The following is a 16,074-nucleotide window of genomic DNA, read 5'->3' as shown; positions in this document are numbered from 1 at the left end:
GCTAGTGTTGATCGGCAGGAAATCTTCTCCAAAGCCCCACCACCACCTCACACCAATCCACCCAGGGTTTACTTCAAATAAATTTCCTGGTAATACAAACCGGATCAACTTGTGGTTTGTGTCCACGTGTACTAGAGACAAAGGCCCTGGTACATTCTGCGTACAACACAGCCAAGACTTGACAACCTTGATATGATGCGCATGGAATCAACCCTATGCATGGAGGCTGCAACTCTTCTCCACCGAACCCTGTAGCCCATTGACTGCAGCCTCCCTCTGACCATCCTGTAGCCTGCATTTGGTAGATCATTCTTGACAGAAGAAACCAAATTGTCAAGTTCCTCATCACTGATGGAATTATATGTGTCCCTAACACAGAGCTCATACTCTTTCATTCTTCTTAAGATTGTTCTTCTTGAAACACCCATCAGTGTGGCTATGCAAGGCACAGGAAGTTGAGTATGGAACATTTCTTTCAAACGTTGTTCTTCAATCAAAATCTTGGGTCGTCTATTGGTGACAGTGACTTCCTGTGTGACACATGGGGCTGGACGTTCCAGATGTGCCCTCACAAGGTCAAAGAGCTCTTGCAAAGCCAGGGTGATAGCAGGAGGTACTTCAATGTGATTAGACAGGACCTGCAGAAGATACAGCTCCTGATGACAAAGGAACTCCAGGTAATCCAAATTTAGTGGAGTCGCGCTGAATCCCATTTCTATTTTATGCAGAAGACTTTCGAGAAGGTGGTATCTGAGCTGTTCCCAGAACAAATTATAGTTATTGAGGTGTCAAGATCTGGTCTCTGATCCACACACTAGGCCTACCATTCAAAAGTTTTAATTATGAAAATGAAATGTTTTTGTTTTGTGAGGTGCTTGTTCATGTATGATGATGTAGTGGCTGCTCTGTTTGACCGTGGTAAACCTTTTCACAAACAATATAAGTGAAGCTGCAGCGATTGTTTTGGGATTGTTTGTGATTGTTTTTGGGGTGTTTGGAACATATTTTCTGAGTGTTTGTGTGCTTTAATTGTTTAGTGGGTGGCTGTGTTATTTCTATTTATTGTTCTTATTTTGGTCGGCGTGAGTGCTTGTCTGTTCTGTCTGTTTATTAACAGCGCGATTGTTACGGGCAGTGAGCTGCGTTTTCTGTTCGCGTTTAACTCCGTAAAAAACACCGGCGGGGCGAAATAGCTAATAATATCTAACGTCGGTAACGTTACTCAGCGCCAGAAAAGGACAGTTGCTCCTGAGCTTTGCTCGGTCGCCAGTCGGGGCCGGGAGGACATTTTCTACTTTTTTCCCCGCTCCGGCAGTAGCCTGCTGTGAGGGGGTTTTTGTGGTTTTTCGACCTCCCAAGAGCAACTTCGATTTCGTTTTGTTTTTAGTTCATACTTGGTTCAGGCAGAAGTTCTTTTGGTAAGTAGTAGTAAATTTATCGGATTTAAAATTTTAAATAAAAATAATAATTAAGTTCCGTTTCAACCCAAGTAACTTATTTTAGTGTACTCGGCACTTTATTGCATTTAACGGTACGCTAATTAATCTTTAAAGTTAAATACGCTATATAAATTTACTGGGCTGGGAGTACGGGGTCATAGTGAGTTAGTTAATTATGGGGCCGGCTCAGTGTTGCGTTTGCAACATGTTTGCCCTTCTGGACGTTAGTGTCCAGTCGGACTTCATCTGCGAGCGATGTAAGCTAGTGGACTCGCTCATGGTCAAGGTTCGCGACCTTGAGGAGCAACTGGATCTCATCCAATGCAACAGTGAGTTAGAGGAGCAAGTTAATACGCCTTTTAGGGAGAAGGTGTGTACGCCACTAGCCGGGAGGGGGGAGAATGAAGAGCAGAGAGGTCGAGAGAGCTGGGTGACCGTAGGTCGTAGACGCAGGAAGGGGCGTACACACGTTGCAGAGGCAGCATCACCTGAGGTGACTGTGTCGAACAGGTTTCAGGTTCTTCCAGCTTTAGAGCCGGAATGGACTGGGGAGGCAGGTGGGCCCTTGGGCACTGAGGAGCCCCCTCCCCCCAGGAAGAGGGAGGTTGTGGTAGTGGGGGATTCCATTATTAGGGGAGTAGACAGTTATGTGTGCACGCATGATAGAGGGTCCCGTACGGTGTCTTGCCTGCCTGGTGCCCAGGTAGGAGACCTTCCAGATCGTGTGGATAAGCTTTTGGCCCCAGCTGGGGTGGATCCAGTTGTCGTGGTGCATGTTGGCACCAACGACATAGGCAAGGGTAGAAGGGCTGTTCTGCAGGATAAATTTATAGAAGTCGCCAATAAGCTTAGAAGCAGAACGTCCACGGTGGTATTCTCCGAAATACTCCCCATGCCACGTGCAAGTCAGGCTAAGTTAGCTGAGATAAGAAAATTAAATGCGTGGCTAAAAGGATGGTGTAGGAAAGAGGGGTTTAGGTTTATGGGGCATTGGAGGACCTTCTGGAACAGGTGGGACCTGTACAAGCCGGATGGGTTGCACCTGAACCAGAGGGGAACCAGTGTATTGGGGAGGCGTATGTGTAGAGTAGTTGAGGAATGTTTAAACTAGGGACTGGGGGGGCAGGGAGGTTAGTTAACTATGTCAGTGGGGGGAAACGGAAAGCCCCAAATAATCATATTGTAAGTGGGCACCGTAATAGGCCTACCCTTTGTTGTCTGTATTTAAACGCCAGAAGTATTAGGAATAAAATTCATGATTTAGAGGCTTTTATCTCATCAGACTCTTATGATATTATAGGAATAACTGAAACGTGGTTGAGTGAAAAGGATGGACAAGAATATAATATGGATGGTTACACGTTGTTCCGTAAGGATCGTATAGGAAAAAAGGGAGGTGGTGTTGCAGTATATGTAAAGGAAAACTTGCAGGCAAGGGAACTTACTGATATAAATAAAACTACGGAAGCAATATGGGTAAAATTAGATGCTAAAAACTCAAATAGCCTAATTGTCGGTGTTTGTTACAGAACACCTAATATAGCTGCTGAGGAAAGCAGATTGTTATACAGTGATATTAGGACTATGAGCAATAAAAATGATGTTGTAGTTATGGGTGATTTTAATCTACCAGGAATGCAGTGGGACATTGTCACTGGCTCTTCAGAAAATGAACTGGAGATGGTGGAATTAGTACAGGATTGTTTTTTTACTCAGTTTGTTAACACCCCTACCAGGGGAGATGCCATTCTTGATCTTGTTCTCTCTAATAACCAGGACAGGATTGGTAAATTAGACATTTTAGAACCACTTGACAGTAGCGATCATAACATGGTCAAATTTGAGGTTAAGTTTAGTGTTCGAAGAGCTAAGTCCAAATCAAAAATATATAATGTTAGGAAGGCTGACTTTAAGTGTATGAGACTAAAACTAGAAACTGTGAACTGGATGGAGTTAAATAACAAAACTGTTGAAGAGGCCTGGGAATTTTTTAAAAGCACATTATTGCAAGTGCAAGAGGACTTCATACCTGTTTCCAGCAAGAATAAATCTAGGAAATTGCAACCTAGGTGGTTTACTAGGGAAATAAAGCATAAAGTAAGGAGGAAAAGGGCTTTGTTCCAGCAATGGAAAATAACTGATGATGACAGAATTAAGCAGGAATATCTAAGTCTACAGGCTGAGTTAAAAAATGATATTAGACGAGCTAAAAGAAATGTCGAAAGGATGGTTGCATTGGAAGCTAAGGATGACGTTAAAAGTTTCTTCCAGTATTTTAACTCTAAAAGAGCTCTAAAACCTGAAATTACTAATCTGCAGGATAGTAAGGGTCTTATAATAGTAAACGACATTGATATAGTAAATGAGTTCAATGATAGTTTTGCACGGGTATTCACTGTTGAGGACCTTAGTAATTTACCAGTTATTACCTATCCAGCATTGTCTATAGCTAATAAATATATAACTGAAGCAGATGTTTTGCAAAGCCTAGCTAAGCTCAAAATAAATAAATCACAGGGTCCTGATGACATCTTACCTGTAGTGTTAAAAGAGATGAGGGATATTATTTGCCGACCCTTAACTTTACTGTTTCAAAAATCCTTATCTGAAGGTGTGGTACCTTCTGATTGGAAGCACGCCTTCATAACGCCTATTTTCAAAAAAGGGGATAGAAGTAATTTGTCTAACTATAGGCCAATCAGTCTAACTTGTATAACTGGTAAAGTTATGGAGGCTATAATCAAAGAGAAAATGGTAGATTACCTGGACTCCAATAACATTTTGCGGGATAGCCAGCATGGATTTAGGAGAGGTAGATCCTGTTTAACAAATCTGTTGGAGTTTTTTGAGGAAGCTACTCAGGAAGTTGATGATAAGAAGGCCTATGATGTCATCTACTTAGATTTCCAAAAGGCTTTTGATGTTGTCCCCCACAAGAGGCTCCTACTTAAACTCAAAGCGACAGGTATTTTAGGTACCGTAGCGACCTGGATTGATAACTGGTTAACAGATAGGAAACAGCGAATAGTTATAAGAGGCACAATGTCACAGTGGGCTTGCGTTCATAGTGGGGTACCGCAGGGTTCGATTTTAGGACCACTATTGTTCCTAATTTACATAAATGATATGGATACCAATATATACAGTAAACTGGTGAAATTTGCAGATGACACCAAGGTGGGTGGTGTAGCAGATTAGTGGCTCAGCAGCTACAGCGGGATCTTGATTTAATTAGTGACTGGGCCGATACCTGGCAGATGAAATTTAACGTCGATAAATGTAAGGTACTCCATCTAGGGAGCAGAAATATAAAGTACAGGTATTTCATGGGTGTCACTGAAAAGGTAGCTGATCATGAGAAAGACCTTGGTGTGTATGTTGATGCTTCCATGTCCCATTCTCGCCAGTGTGGGGAAGCAATAAAAAAGGCCAATAGGATGTTGGGGTATATCTCCAGGTGTGTGGAGTTTAAGTCAAGGGAGGTAATGCTAAGTTTATACAATTGCTTGGTGAGACCTCACCTAGAATATTGTGTGCAGGTTTGGTCACCATATCTTAAAAAGGACATTGTGGCTGTTGCGTTTTCAGCTCTGTTTTCCATACCAAAAGAAAATATCACACAGAGGATCAATTGGAAAAAATATATAAACGATGGTTTTCTTTAATTCTTTGTTTTCTCCTCCTTGCCACCACACACAGTATCAACGTTGATGTAGGACACAATTGTCTTATCCCGCCAACTCAAACAGGAACGTCAATTAACTCAGTATCGTAATGCAGGTAATAGACTTGCACACTAACATCGTGATCACAAAACCAAATATATATATATATAAGTGCATGTCATTTTTAGTACCCTACGTCGTACAGTTCAACAGAAAATAATACAAACAGACAATGTAAAAACATTGTGACTGATGAGGACATATAACTTAACACCCCCACTTGTTCTCATCATCTCAAAACCAAGTTAACCATGGATGTATATTTCAGCTACCAAAAAGAAAACTTTTAAATTTAACCATTTTAATCTTTGCAACTGGTTTTGTTAATATGTCTGCAACCATGTCTTCTGATGGGCAGTAAACGATGTCTATCTTGCCTTCATTTAGTGCATGCCGAATAAAATGAAATCTCACATCAATGTGTTTGGACCTTGTTTGGACCTGTTCACTGGGTTATTACTCAGTGCAATGGCCCCCTGATTGTCTCCATGGATTTTGGTGTAATTGTAAACTTTATCATCCATGCCATTGAGCAGTTGAGTCAGATACATGCTTTCCTGTGTAGTGGTTGCCAAGCCGATGTATTCCGCCTCACAAGTAGACAATGCCACTGTGGGCTGCTTCTTTGACTTCCAAGAAATAACAGGGCCTTGTTTGGTCAGGCTAAAACAGTATCCTGTAGTGCTACGTCTGTCTTCCAGAGAAGATGCCCAATCAGAATCACTGAACGCTATTAGGTTCAAGTCTTCATCAGTTTTCTTGAAGCACAACTCGTAATCAATAGTGCCCCTTAGGTATCTCAGGACATGCTTAGCAGCCACCAGGTGCTCTGCCTTTGGTTTCGCCAATGTTTGTGACAATTTGCTAACAATCCAGCTAATGTCCGGTCTGGTACAAGTCATGGCATAAATCAAACTACCTACAATCTCACGGTATTCTTTATGATCAACAACTGAATTGATTGCACCATCAAGCTTTAGTTCACAAGGAGTAGATCTCGGTTTACAGTTTGACATTCCAAACTTTTCAAGTATTCTAAGAATGTACTTTCTCTGGTTCATTTTAATTTCCTCCCCTTTTTGTTCGAATTGAATACCCAAAAAATATGATATTTTTCCCAGATCCTTCATGTTAAATTGGGACTTCATGGTGATTTTGAATTTGTTGAGTAAATGGTTATTGCTAGCTGCTATGATTAAATCGTCAACCCAGATGATCACAACAATGGTCTCACTGCCTAATTGTTTTCTATAGACACAGTGGTCAGATGCATTTCTCACAAAATTGTTTTGTTCTAAGTAATCATGTAATAGTTTGTACCAATTTCTTCCGGATTGTTTAAGGCCATATAAGGATTTCTTTAATTTATACACTAATTTTTCCCCTGTCTCTGACATCTTTTCAAAACCTTCTGGTTGTTCTACAAAAATTTCGGTGTCAATTGGAGCATGTAAGTATGCTGTTTTGACATCCATTTGATGAACAATTAAGTTGTTTTGTACTGCTATTTGCATCAGCGCTCGTACTGAAGTAAGGTTTGCTGTCGGGGCAAACGTCTCATGGTAGTCTATACCTTCTCTCTGACTGTAACCCTTAGCAACGTATCTAGCTTTAAAGATCTTTTCTCCTCCAACATTTTCTTTAATGGCATAGACCCATCTACCATGTTCAACACTGTTCTTTCGAATGAATTTTACAAGTCTGTGCTTTGATACTTTACCTCTATGTGGGTTATAGATCAAGTAAGCTGGGCTGTTCCTACTGTACCCTACAAAAATTCCCTTTTCACCTCTGGGGTCCAGTTTCTTGTGTTCATGATTGTATGTATAACAATCTGATCCAAAAATCCACATTTTGGAAAGATTTGGCTTTCTTCCGGTTAACATGAAATATGTAGTATTTTCAGTTCTGTTATTGTAACACCTATTACGAATGTGTGCTGCACTTTGAACTGCATAAGGCCACAATACCTTTGGTAATCCCTTCTCTAATAATAGACACCTTCCCATTTCAAAAAGGGTCCTCCACTGTCTCTCAGCTGTACCATTTTGATGGGGAGAGTAAGGGGATGATGTCTCATGCCTTATGCCTTTATCCCTTAAAAGTGACTGAAAAGTATTGCTCATGTATTCTGTGCCGTTATCTGACCTCATGCACTTGACTCTACCATATGGCGCACTGTCTGCCAAGAACTTCTCTGTTGCTAATGTTGTGTCACTCTTATTTTTAAGAAAATATACAGATACTGCCCCCGAAAAGTCATCTGTGAATAAAATGGCATACTTAAATCCATCTTGAGCAACTGGCTCAATGGGACCTGCTAAGTCAGTATGTACCAACTCCAGTGGTGCCCTAGCTTTTGCATCAGGTTTCCTATTGATGTGATTAGTGAATTTTCCCTCCGTGCATACACTACAACCTACCTTGTTGTTACCTGTAATCTCCATGCCCTGTACCACACTGGGTAATTTTAACACATCATCAATATTACAGTGCCCCAGAATCTCATGCCAAGTTTTAACATCACAAGTTAAATTTACTCTGTCATTGGAAATCATGTCATGAACTGAATCATCGACACATTGTTCATTGTCATTTACCGTTTTCAGATAGCACAGCCTTTCATGTTCCTCTATTTGGAAAGTGGTTCCATCTTTAAGTATAAGTTCATTTTGTCCTTCCTGAAAGATCATTCTGGCTCCATCGATTGAGATGGCTTTTACAGAGATTATGTTTTGTGGATATGTTGGTATGAATAAGGCCTTCCACAGCATGATCTTAGTGATTTTTCCTTCTGAGTCCTGAAGAAATACCTCTGCGTCACCACGTTTCAACGCCACACTGTTTGTCCTGGTTCCATCTGCTAGCTCCATGTAGTGTGATTTTGGGTTAAAGGTCTCATCGAATCTTGTGAATTTACTTTTCTCTGTTATGATATGGGATGTTGCTCCACAATCTACCATCAGTCCATTTCCTTTGATACTATTTGTGGGAAAGTGTTGACTAACCTTAAATACAAATGTTTGTTTGTCCTTGTGGTCCTCTTGTCTCTCCGCAGTTTGTTTCGCGTTGTCTTTGTACTTGGTTTTTCTTCGGCATGTCTTGTCGTTGTGCGTTGAGCTTCTATGGTAGCTGCACCATTTACTGGTTCCTTTTTGGCGGCACTCTCTCGCAATATGACCGCGATTCCCACATCCGTAGCAGGTTATAGATGATACGTCCACTTTCATTACATTATCTGATTTAGTTTTTATGCCGAACTTTTCTGTCTCTTCGTAGCTTCTTAGTTTACTTTTGAATTGAGTAAGTGTTAATTCCTCGCTGCTCTGCGTCGTATGAATAGCGAAGGGTTTGTACGATTCCGGGAGGCCCTTCAGAATCATGGCTATTATAAGCCCGTCGCTAATTATTTCCTTCGCGTTTCGCAGGGATATTACTGCCTTTTCAGCTCGGATGATATAGTCTGTTACAGATTCTTCTGGCTCTTTTTGTAATGAGGTTAGTTCTGTATACAGGGCAATAATTCGGGGTTTACCCTGACTAGCGTAATGACTTCGTAGTATTTGTAAAGCTTTTCTGCCATCATCTACCGCCTCTCTCATCACTAGCGATAGGCTTCTATCGTCTAGTAGTTGGATTAACTCTGCGTAACATTCGGCGTTCTTTTCTGCATCTGGATCAGCGGTGGACAGGATTGTGTCCTTTAAGCCCATTATTCTCAGGTGACCGAGAAATTTTACTTCCCAAAGTTCGTAATTATTTTCATCCCCATCGAAAACTAACCTGTGCCATCTTCCTCCGGTGTCACGCCTGGGCCCATAACCTGTTGCGTTTTCAGCTCTGTTTTTTCCATACCAAAAGAAAATATCACACAGAGGATCAATTGGAAAAAAAATATAAACGATGGTTTTCTTTAATTCTTTGTTTTCTCCTCCTTGCCACCACACACAGTATCAACGTTGATGTAGGACACAATTGTCTTATCCCGCCAACTCAAACAGGAATGTCAATTAACTCAGGATCGTACTGCAGGTAATAGACTTGCACACTAACATCGTGATCACAAAACCAAATATATATATATATATATATAAGTGCATGTCATTTTTAGTACCCTACGTCGTACAGTTCAACAGAAAATAATACAAACAGACAATGTAAAAACATTGTGACTGATGAGGACATATAACTTAACAGTGGCCTTAGAAAAGGTGCAGCGTAGGGCCACAAAAATGATTCCTGGTCTTAGAGGAATGTCATACGAGGAACGGTTATTTGAGCTAAATCTGTTCAGCCTCAAGCAAAGGAGACTGAGGGGGGACATGATCCAGGTATATAAGATTCTAACAGGTTTGGGTGCCGTTCAACCAAATAGTTACTTCAGCATTAGTTTAAATACACAAATTCGTGGCCATAGGTGGAAATTAGCGGGAGAACATTTCAAGCTGGATTTAAGGAAGCACTTCTTTACACAGCGTGTAGTCAGAGTATGGAATAGCCTTCCTGATAATGTAGTGCAAGCTGAATCATTGGGTTCCTTTAAATCAGAGCTAGATAAGATTTTAACGACTCTGAGCTATTAGTTTAGTTCTCCCCAAGCGAGCTTGATGGGCCGAATGGCCTCCTCTCGTTTGTATAGTTCTTATGTTCTTATGTTTTTATGAAGAAGTATGACATTAGATCTAAGGACCAGAGTCAAATAAAGTTAAATAAAATCCATCAAAAACACTTACTCAGTGGAGATTCCAATGTAGCAGGCAGACAGCTTTATGGCTTTAATAATGAGTGTATTTAGCAGCTACAAGGACAAAAGATATTAAAAACCTCTCCATTCTAATGCTAATTTAATAAACATTAACAGATAGCACTTAAGGTGGTTTCGCCTATAGTCTGCTAACACTAACCCGAGAACTAATATCTGACGAGCGCTCTTCCCAGGATTTGAATTTATTAACTTGACTGTGTGATGTTGTATTAAGAAATGTTATTCACAATGCAATTTATCGTACATTGGCCCATTCTTTTATATATGGTAAGACGAAGTGGGAAATTCGAGCGAGCGAGTGCTGTGCAGACGCGAGCGCGTAGAGGGGATGGGTTTTCAGCACTGGAGCACACACACGCGCGTGGTTCTACTTTTGGCACTAATTTAACGCCGAGCGAGTGAGTGAGTGCTGTGCAATCGCGAGCGCGTAGAGAGCATGGATTTTCTGTTCGCGAGCGCATGCGCGCGTGGTTTTTATGCGCACGACTTTTGGCACTAATTTAACGCCATAGAAATGTGTGTTTAAAAGGGGAGGAGATCGGGTTGCAGCGCTGGTGTGAGCGGTTTCTCCGGGCAGTTCGCTCGAGGCTAACGTGGCTTGGGGAACGTGGTGTACCCGTCACCCATGCCAGGGAAGAAATCAAAACCGAAATGCTAGGAATATGGACTTCATCTTACGTCAAGCGTTTTCCCCTCCATTGACGCCCATAAAGAAAAGGTTTAAAGTCCATATTCGTAGCATTTCGGTTTTGATTTCTTGTCAGGTAAGTCTTTATGGCCAGATACATTCGCGAGAAATTTGGTGATTTGTGGTGGCTGTTTTGATACATTAAGTTGCGTTACGCATTTTCACATTAAGCGTTTTAGAATGTCCCGTGGCAGGTATCCCCTTCTATTGCCCTAGGGAGGGTTGTAACCCTCGTCTGTATATTAATAAAGAATAATCCTTCTATTCCTGTGTCGTGTATCTGTCCCTTCCCAGCAATTTAACGAAATTTGGTGGCAGCGGTTACAAGTGAACCCGTTTAAGTTTAGCGCTCATACTTCCGTCCATATGTTTAAGACCCACCTTGGCTGACATGTCCTGATTTCATAATCTTCAAATTTGTAATCTTTTCTCCTTCATCTAACTCCATGTTTTTAACTTCTTGTCATTTTCTTGCCGTTTGACTCATAGAAAATTATCAGACTTGAATGACACGTCAGCCTGTGCAGACAGCGATTTCAATGTTTTAATAAATTGGCCAGCAGGTGGGGGCAGTGCTCAATTTCATTAATGCCATTCAGAAAACCTTCAGGCTTTATGTCTTAATGAACAGCCTAGAGAAAGACAAAGCATTATATTACTGATGCATACAGCAGATCCCCAACTCAGGCTGTGTTGCATATTCTTAACAGTGCTACAGTATGTTCACAGCCAGTACAAACAAACTTGCAAGATCTAGACCAGGGGTCACCAACCTTTTTAAAACGGAGAGCTACTTCACAGGTACTGAGCCATACGAAGTTTGACATCAGTTTGAAACGCCCTCCTAAACATGTCTAAACTTCATGTATGATAAACATGTTTTAAATGCTTTTTTTATATTCAATTTCAAATCTATATAAATGCAAATGTGATAGATTAGAAACAGGATAAAATTACATGTTCGCTGGTGAGTTGTGCTATTTTTTAGAACAGGTCCACGGGCAACTCATGTGGTCATTGGGGGCATCCTTGGGGCACCATGTTGGTGACCCCTTATCTAGACCTACCACATCAGGTAGGAAGGTGCCTATTTCTACCAACTATTCAGACCATCAGACCCAAACCATACATTCAGTCATGCACAGGCACTCCACCAGAGGGCTCTACATTCTGTCCTACATCTGCTCACCTGTTAGACCCACACTCAGTCTCCATTCTGATTTCTTCCTACTACTCGGACTATCTCACCAAAACCAGTCCTGTGGCCTGTTCTATGAAGCGGGGTTACTGGCTTATCGGGGTAACTTGTCGGATTTCTCGATCGGGACCTCCAACTGCTCTGCCATAGAGAGCATCCTAACATCATGCCTTACGGCGTGGTATGCGGGCTGCTGGTGGCCTCCTACCGCTCTGCCATAGAGAGCATCCTAGCATACGGCCTTACGGTGTGGTATGCGGGCTGCTGGTGGCCTCCTACCGCTCTGCCATAGAGAGCATCCTAACATACGGCCTTACGGTGTGGTATGCGGGCTGCTGGTGGCCTCTTACCGCTCTGCCATAGAGAGCATCCTAACATACGGCCTTACGGTGTGGTATGCGGGCTGCTGGTGGCCTCCTACCGCTCTGCCATAGATAGCATGCTAACATACGGCCTTACGGTGTGGTATGCGGGCTGCTGGTGGCCTCCTACCGCTCTGCCATAGAGAGCATGCTAACATACGGCCTTACGGTGTGGTATTCGGGCTGCTGGTGGCCTCCTAACACTCTGCCATAGATAGCATCCTAACATACGGCCTTACGGTGTGGTATTCGGGCTGCTGGTGGCCTCTATGACTTTTTTGTAGACAGTCCATCTGTGTGGTGCTGTTTGCACGAATTGTTTTGGGAAATGCACTTACAGTTTTGCAGATGTTAAGGGTGATTCCAGAAATGCATCAAAGCAACTGAGGAACTGCAATGTCGCTGTACAGTTCCTTATAATGGGCGCCAATGTAATGTGTAGAGTGGCAAATAAACTGATTCACTATTTACTATCATGTACATCATTTAAAATGCTTGTTTTTAAATGCAAATGTGTGAATATAAATGTAAGCAGTAAAGCTACAATCTGCTCCTGTTTATCTAATTGTTCTCATTTTAACTGGATGTTAAGGAGTAAATTAATAAACGTCATGTAAGTGCACATTAAAATGCTTTTTCACTATTACTTAAATTCCCATGTGAACAGCCAATCAGATCAGCCTGATGTGTGTCTCTCTGTTTCCTCTCTGTTTCCTGCCCTTTCATCCCGACCACGACCATGATCTCTCACTTAGCAGCAGAGCAGTTTATTCTAAACAGTGGAACCACAAAGATGTTTAGACTCTTTGGTCTTCTCATTTTCATTAGTAAGGCCCTAAAATATAAATTATTTTTGGATTTTAATATTTTCATTTATCTATATGATGTGATCAGTGGAATTTGGCCATTTAATCTTCATCATAGTTAATAGTTATTTAGATTACTATTATATGTCTTATTTGATTATGATTTTTTTGTTTTTCTGTTTTTGCAGACACTGCACTGACTACAGATGTTGTTCAGCCCAGTCACCTGATGAGGGTCCAGCATGGAGACAGTGTGACCCTGACATGCTTCCGTCCAGAAGATATTTCTTTTGCAGTTTGGTTTTAGCAAGCTGCTGGTCAGAAGCCCCAGCTCATGGCGAAAGCACTTCTCTATGTACCTGGTGAATTTTACAAGGAATATAAAAGCATAAAACGTTACTCCTTACTGAATGCAGAGGGGAGTTTTAACCTCACTATTTCTAACGTGGAGCCGTCAGATTCTGCAGTGTATTATTGTGCTACTATGTTTCTTCATGAGGTCACCTTTGGGAATGGAACCTTTGTCATAACCACAGGTAAATGAGATTCCAGCTATTTTCATATTTGATTTATTATAATGTCAGTAAGATTGTTCCCTACAAAATAATTTTGACAGTTTAGTTGTTTGTCGATATAAAATTAGCAAAGATACCTTATTGTCTGCTTTGTTCCATAAATGTTTTTCTAAACATCAAACAAAAATCATTCATTATTATTATTATTATTATACAATTTGTTGCATTTTGCTTGCTGTCAGCCAAAACGCCTAACCTTCTCTTTATAGAGATGTTAATGTTACACATTGCAGCCTCTTTAAAACAAATAACATAAAAAAATGTTTGAGTTGCTATATACAGTATAGGACTGTGCAAAAATCTTAAGCAACGAAAGAAAATTATTTTTTGACGTTATTTATCTGAGCAGTCAGTGTGTATTCACTCTGAAAAAAAATGCATAATTTAACATATGAACTAGGGATGTGCACCATTCAGAACTGATTTGAGAATGAAATTCTCAAATACGTATCCTAAAATTCAGGATTTTGAATACGTATATGAACTTGAATTTCAGTTCATTTTGTTAATCTGAATTACATTTGAATTGTGGTTGAAAACAGGTTGTGGCATTGAAATTTATATTTGAATTTAAAGAAGAAGAACGAAAAAGGGTTCGGATTCAAATTCAAGTTCATATACGTACTGTAGGTGTAGCTTTTAACTAAAATATGAACTTTAATTTAAATATGAATTATACATAAACACATTAACATTGTTATACATCATTGTTATAAAAATGTCGTTTTATTCAGAATGAAATAATGCAACATTTGAAGTGTCACCTAAAATAATAATTAAACTGTCATTTTGTGCACCATGGTGGATCTGCTCATAGGAAGAGCTGAGTGTCTCTCCTTAGAAGTCAGTGTTGGCTGCAGTGACTGCAGTTTCTAACCTAAGAAACGTCCCAAACACTTTTCCTGCATCAAAAGTCAAACTAGTCCCTATTCCTGCCATGAAAGCTTCACATAATGTCACCGATACCTGAGCCAACCATGTTTATCAGAGGATGCCAACCCTTTGGCTGCAGCTTTCTCTGCACAGGCTGAGAGAGTCTTCAGTGTAGCAGGAAAAGATTTCAGGCCAGAAGATTGCAAATTAAATCATGAAACCTTTGAAGATATTATGCTGACTAAATGTAATAATAATGAAAAATTTGCAATGTGTATTGGAATGAAGCATAATTGCATTTGCCATGACGTTTTGCTTTTCGCTGTAGTGCTATGGTTGAACAGAAAAACTTACTTTTGTGCGCATAAGAAAATAAATAGGAGCAACTACCAAACCAAATAATTCCTTTTACTATGTATACTTTTTCTTTAATGTTAAAAGATAGACAAACTAGTAATGGGCAAACAGCTCTTCGGCTCTTGAATTAAATCATGCAGGTACTACAGCAAAATGCTCAAAAATACCAAAACACATCAAGAACTAAATATGCAAAAACAATAAATACCTTCCTGTGAAAAAGGGGCAACATAAACCAAATGTAAAGTCACGAAAATCATGAAAATATAAAGTACACTTTACACACTTCATTTCTTTGAATTGAAATTAATTATATTCATCTACCTTCATACATTAATACAAGACATTATATAATTATAATGTTTGTTATTATCATATAATTTTTATTTAGGTATTATGTAGGTGCAGTTAATGTATAGTGTTACCTGATATATACTAATAAGCAGTAATACAATAAAAAGAGAAAAGAATGTCAGCTGTTCTCCAAGAAGTTACTGATTTCTTGGATGGCTAGAAGAACATCGATTCAGTTCCCAAAAATCTGTAAGAACAATTTTTGAGGATCTGTATTTTCCATTGTTATTCTCAAAGGGCTGTCATCATGACTATTTTGCTTTTCAGGTAAAGACTCCAACAGCAGGACAGTGGTACAGCAGCCTGTGTCTGACACATTGCAGCCAGGAGACTCTGTGAGCCTGCAGTGTACGATAGAGACTGGGAGCTGTGCAGGAGAACACAGTGTTTACTGGTTCAGACATGGATCAGGAGAATCCCTTCCTGGAGTCATTTACAGCCACGGAAACAGCAGTGATGAGTGTGAGAAGAGCCCTGAGGCTGGATCTCCTACACGGAGCTGCGTCTACAGCCTCCCCAAGGGGAACCTCAGCCTCTCCGATGCTGGGACTTACTACTGCGCCGTGGCCATGTGTGGGGAGATGCTGTTTGGGAACGGCACACAGCTGGATATAGACGGTAACACCCAGTGTGGGGAGATGCTGTTTGGGAACGGCACACAGCTGGATATAGACGGTAACACCCAGTGTGGGGAGATGCTGTTTGGGAACGGCACACAGCTGGATATAGACGGTAACACCCAGTGTGGGGAGATGCTGTTTGGGAACGGCACACAGCTGGATATAGACGGTAACACCCAGTGAGGGGAGATGCTGTTTGGGAACGGCACACAGCTGGATATAGACGGTAACACCCAGCGAGGGGAGATGCTGTTTGGGAACGGCACACAGCTGGATATAGACGGTAACACCCAGCGAGGGGAGATGCTGTTT

General features: G+C 40.9%; 1 gene segment (V, D, J or C); it reads left to right on the top strand.

Moving 5' to 3' along the window:
* Window positions 1-13,356: 13,356 nt before the first annotated feature.
* Window positions 13,357-15,753, top strand: LOC125722717 (Ig kappa chain V region K29-213-like; the record flags this gene model as incomplete). The annotated part of the segment is given in 2 exon segments: window positions 13,357-13,519; window positions 15,410-15,753. Coding segments are annotated over 2 exon segments (507 nt in total), but the record flags the coding sequence as incomplete, so codon positions are not given.
* Window positions 15,754-16,074: the final 321 nt, after the last annotated feature.

Source organism: Brienomyrus brachyistius, unplaced genomic scaffold (assembly GCF_023856365.1).
Source record: "Brienomyrus brachyistius isolate T26 unplaced genomic scaffold, BBRACH_0.4 scaffold41, whole genome shotgun sequence".
In the NCBI taxonomy this organism is placed as follows: domain Eukaryota; kingdom Metazoa; phylum Chordata; class Actinopteri; order Osteoglossiformes; family Mormyridae; genus Brienomyrus; species Brienomyrus brachyistius.
Note: the sequence above shows the minus strand (reverse complement) of the source record. Positions and strands in the feature narration are given on the sequence as shown.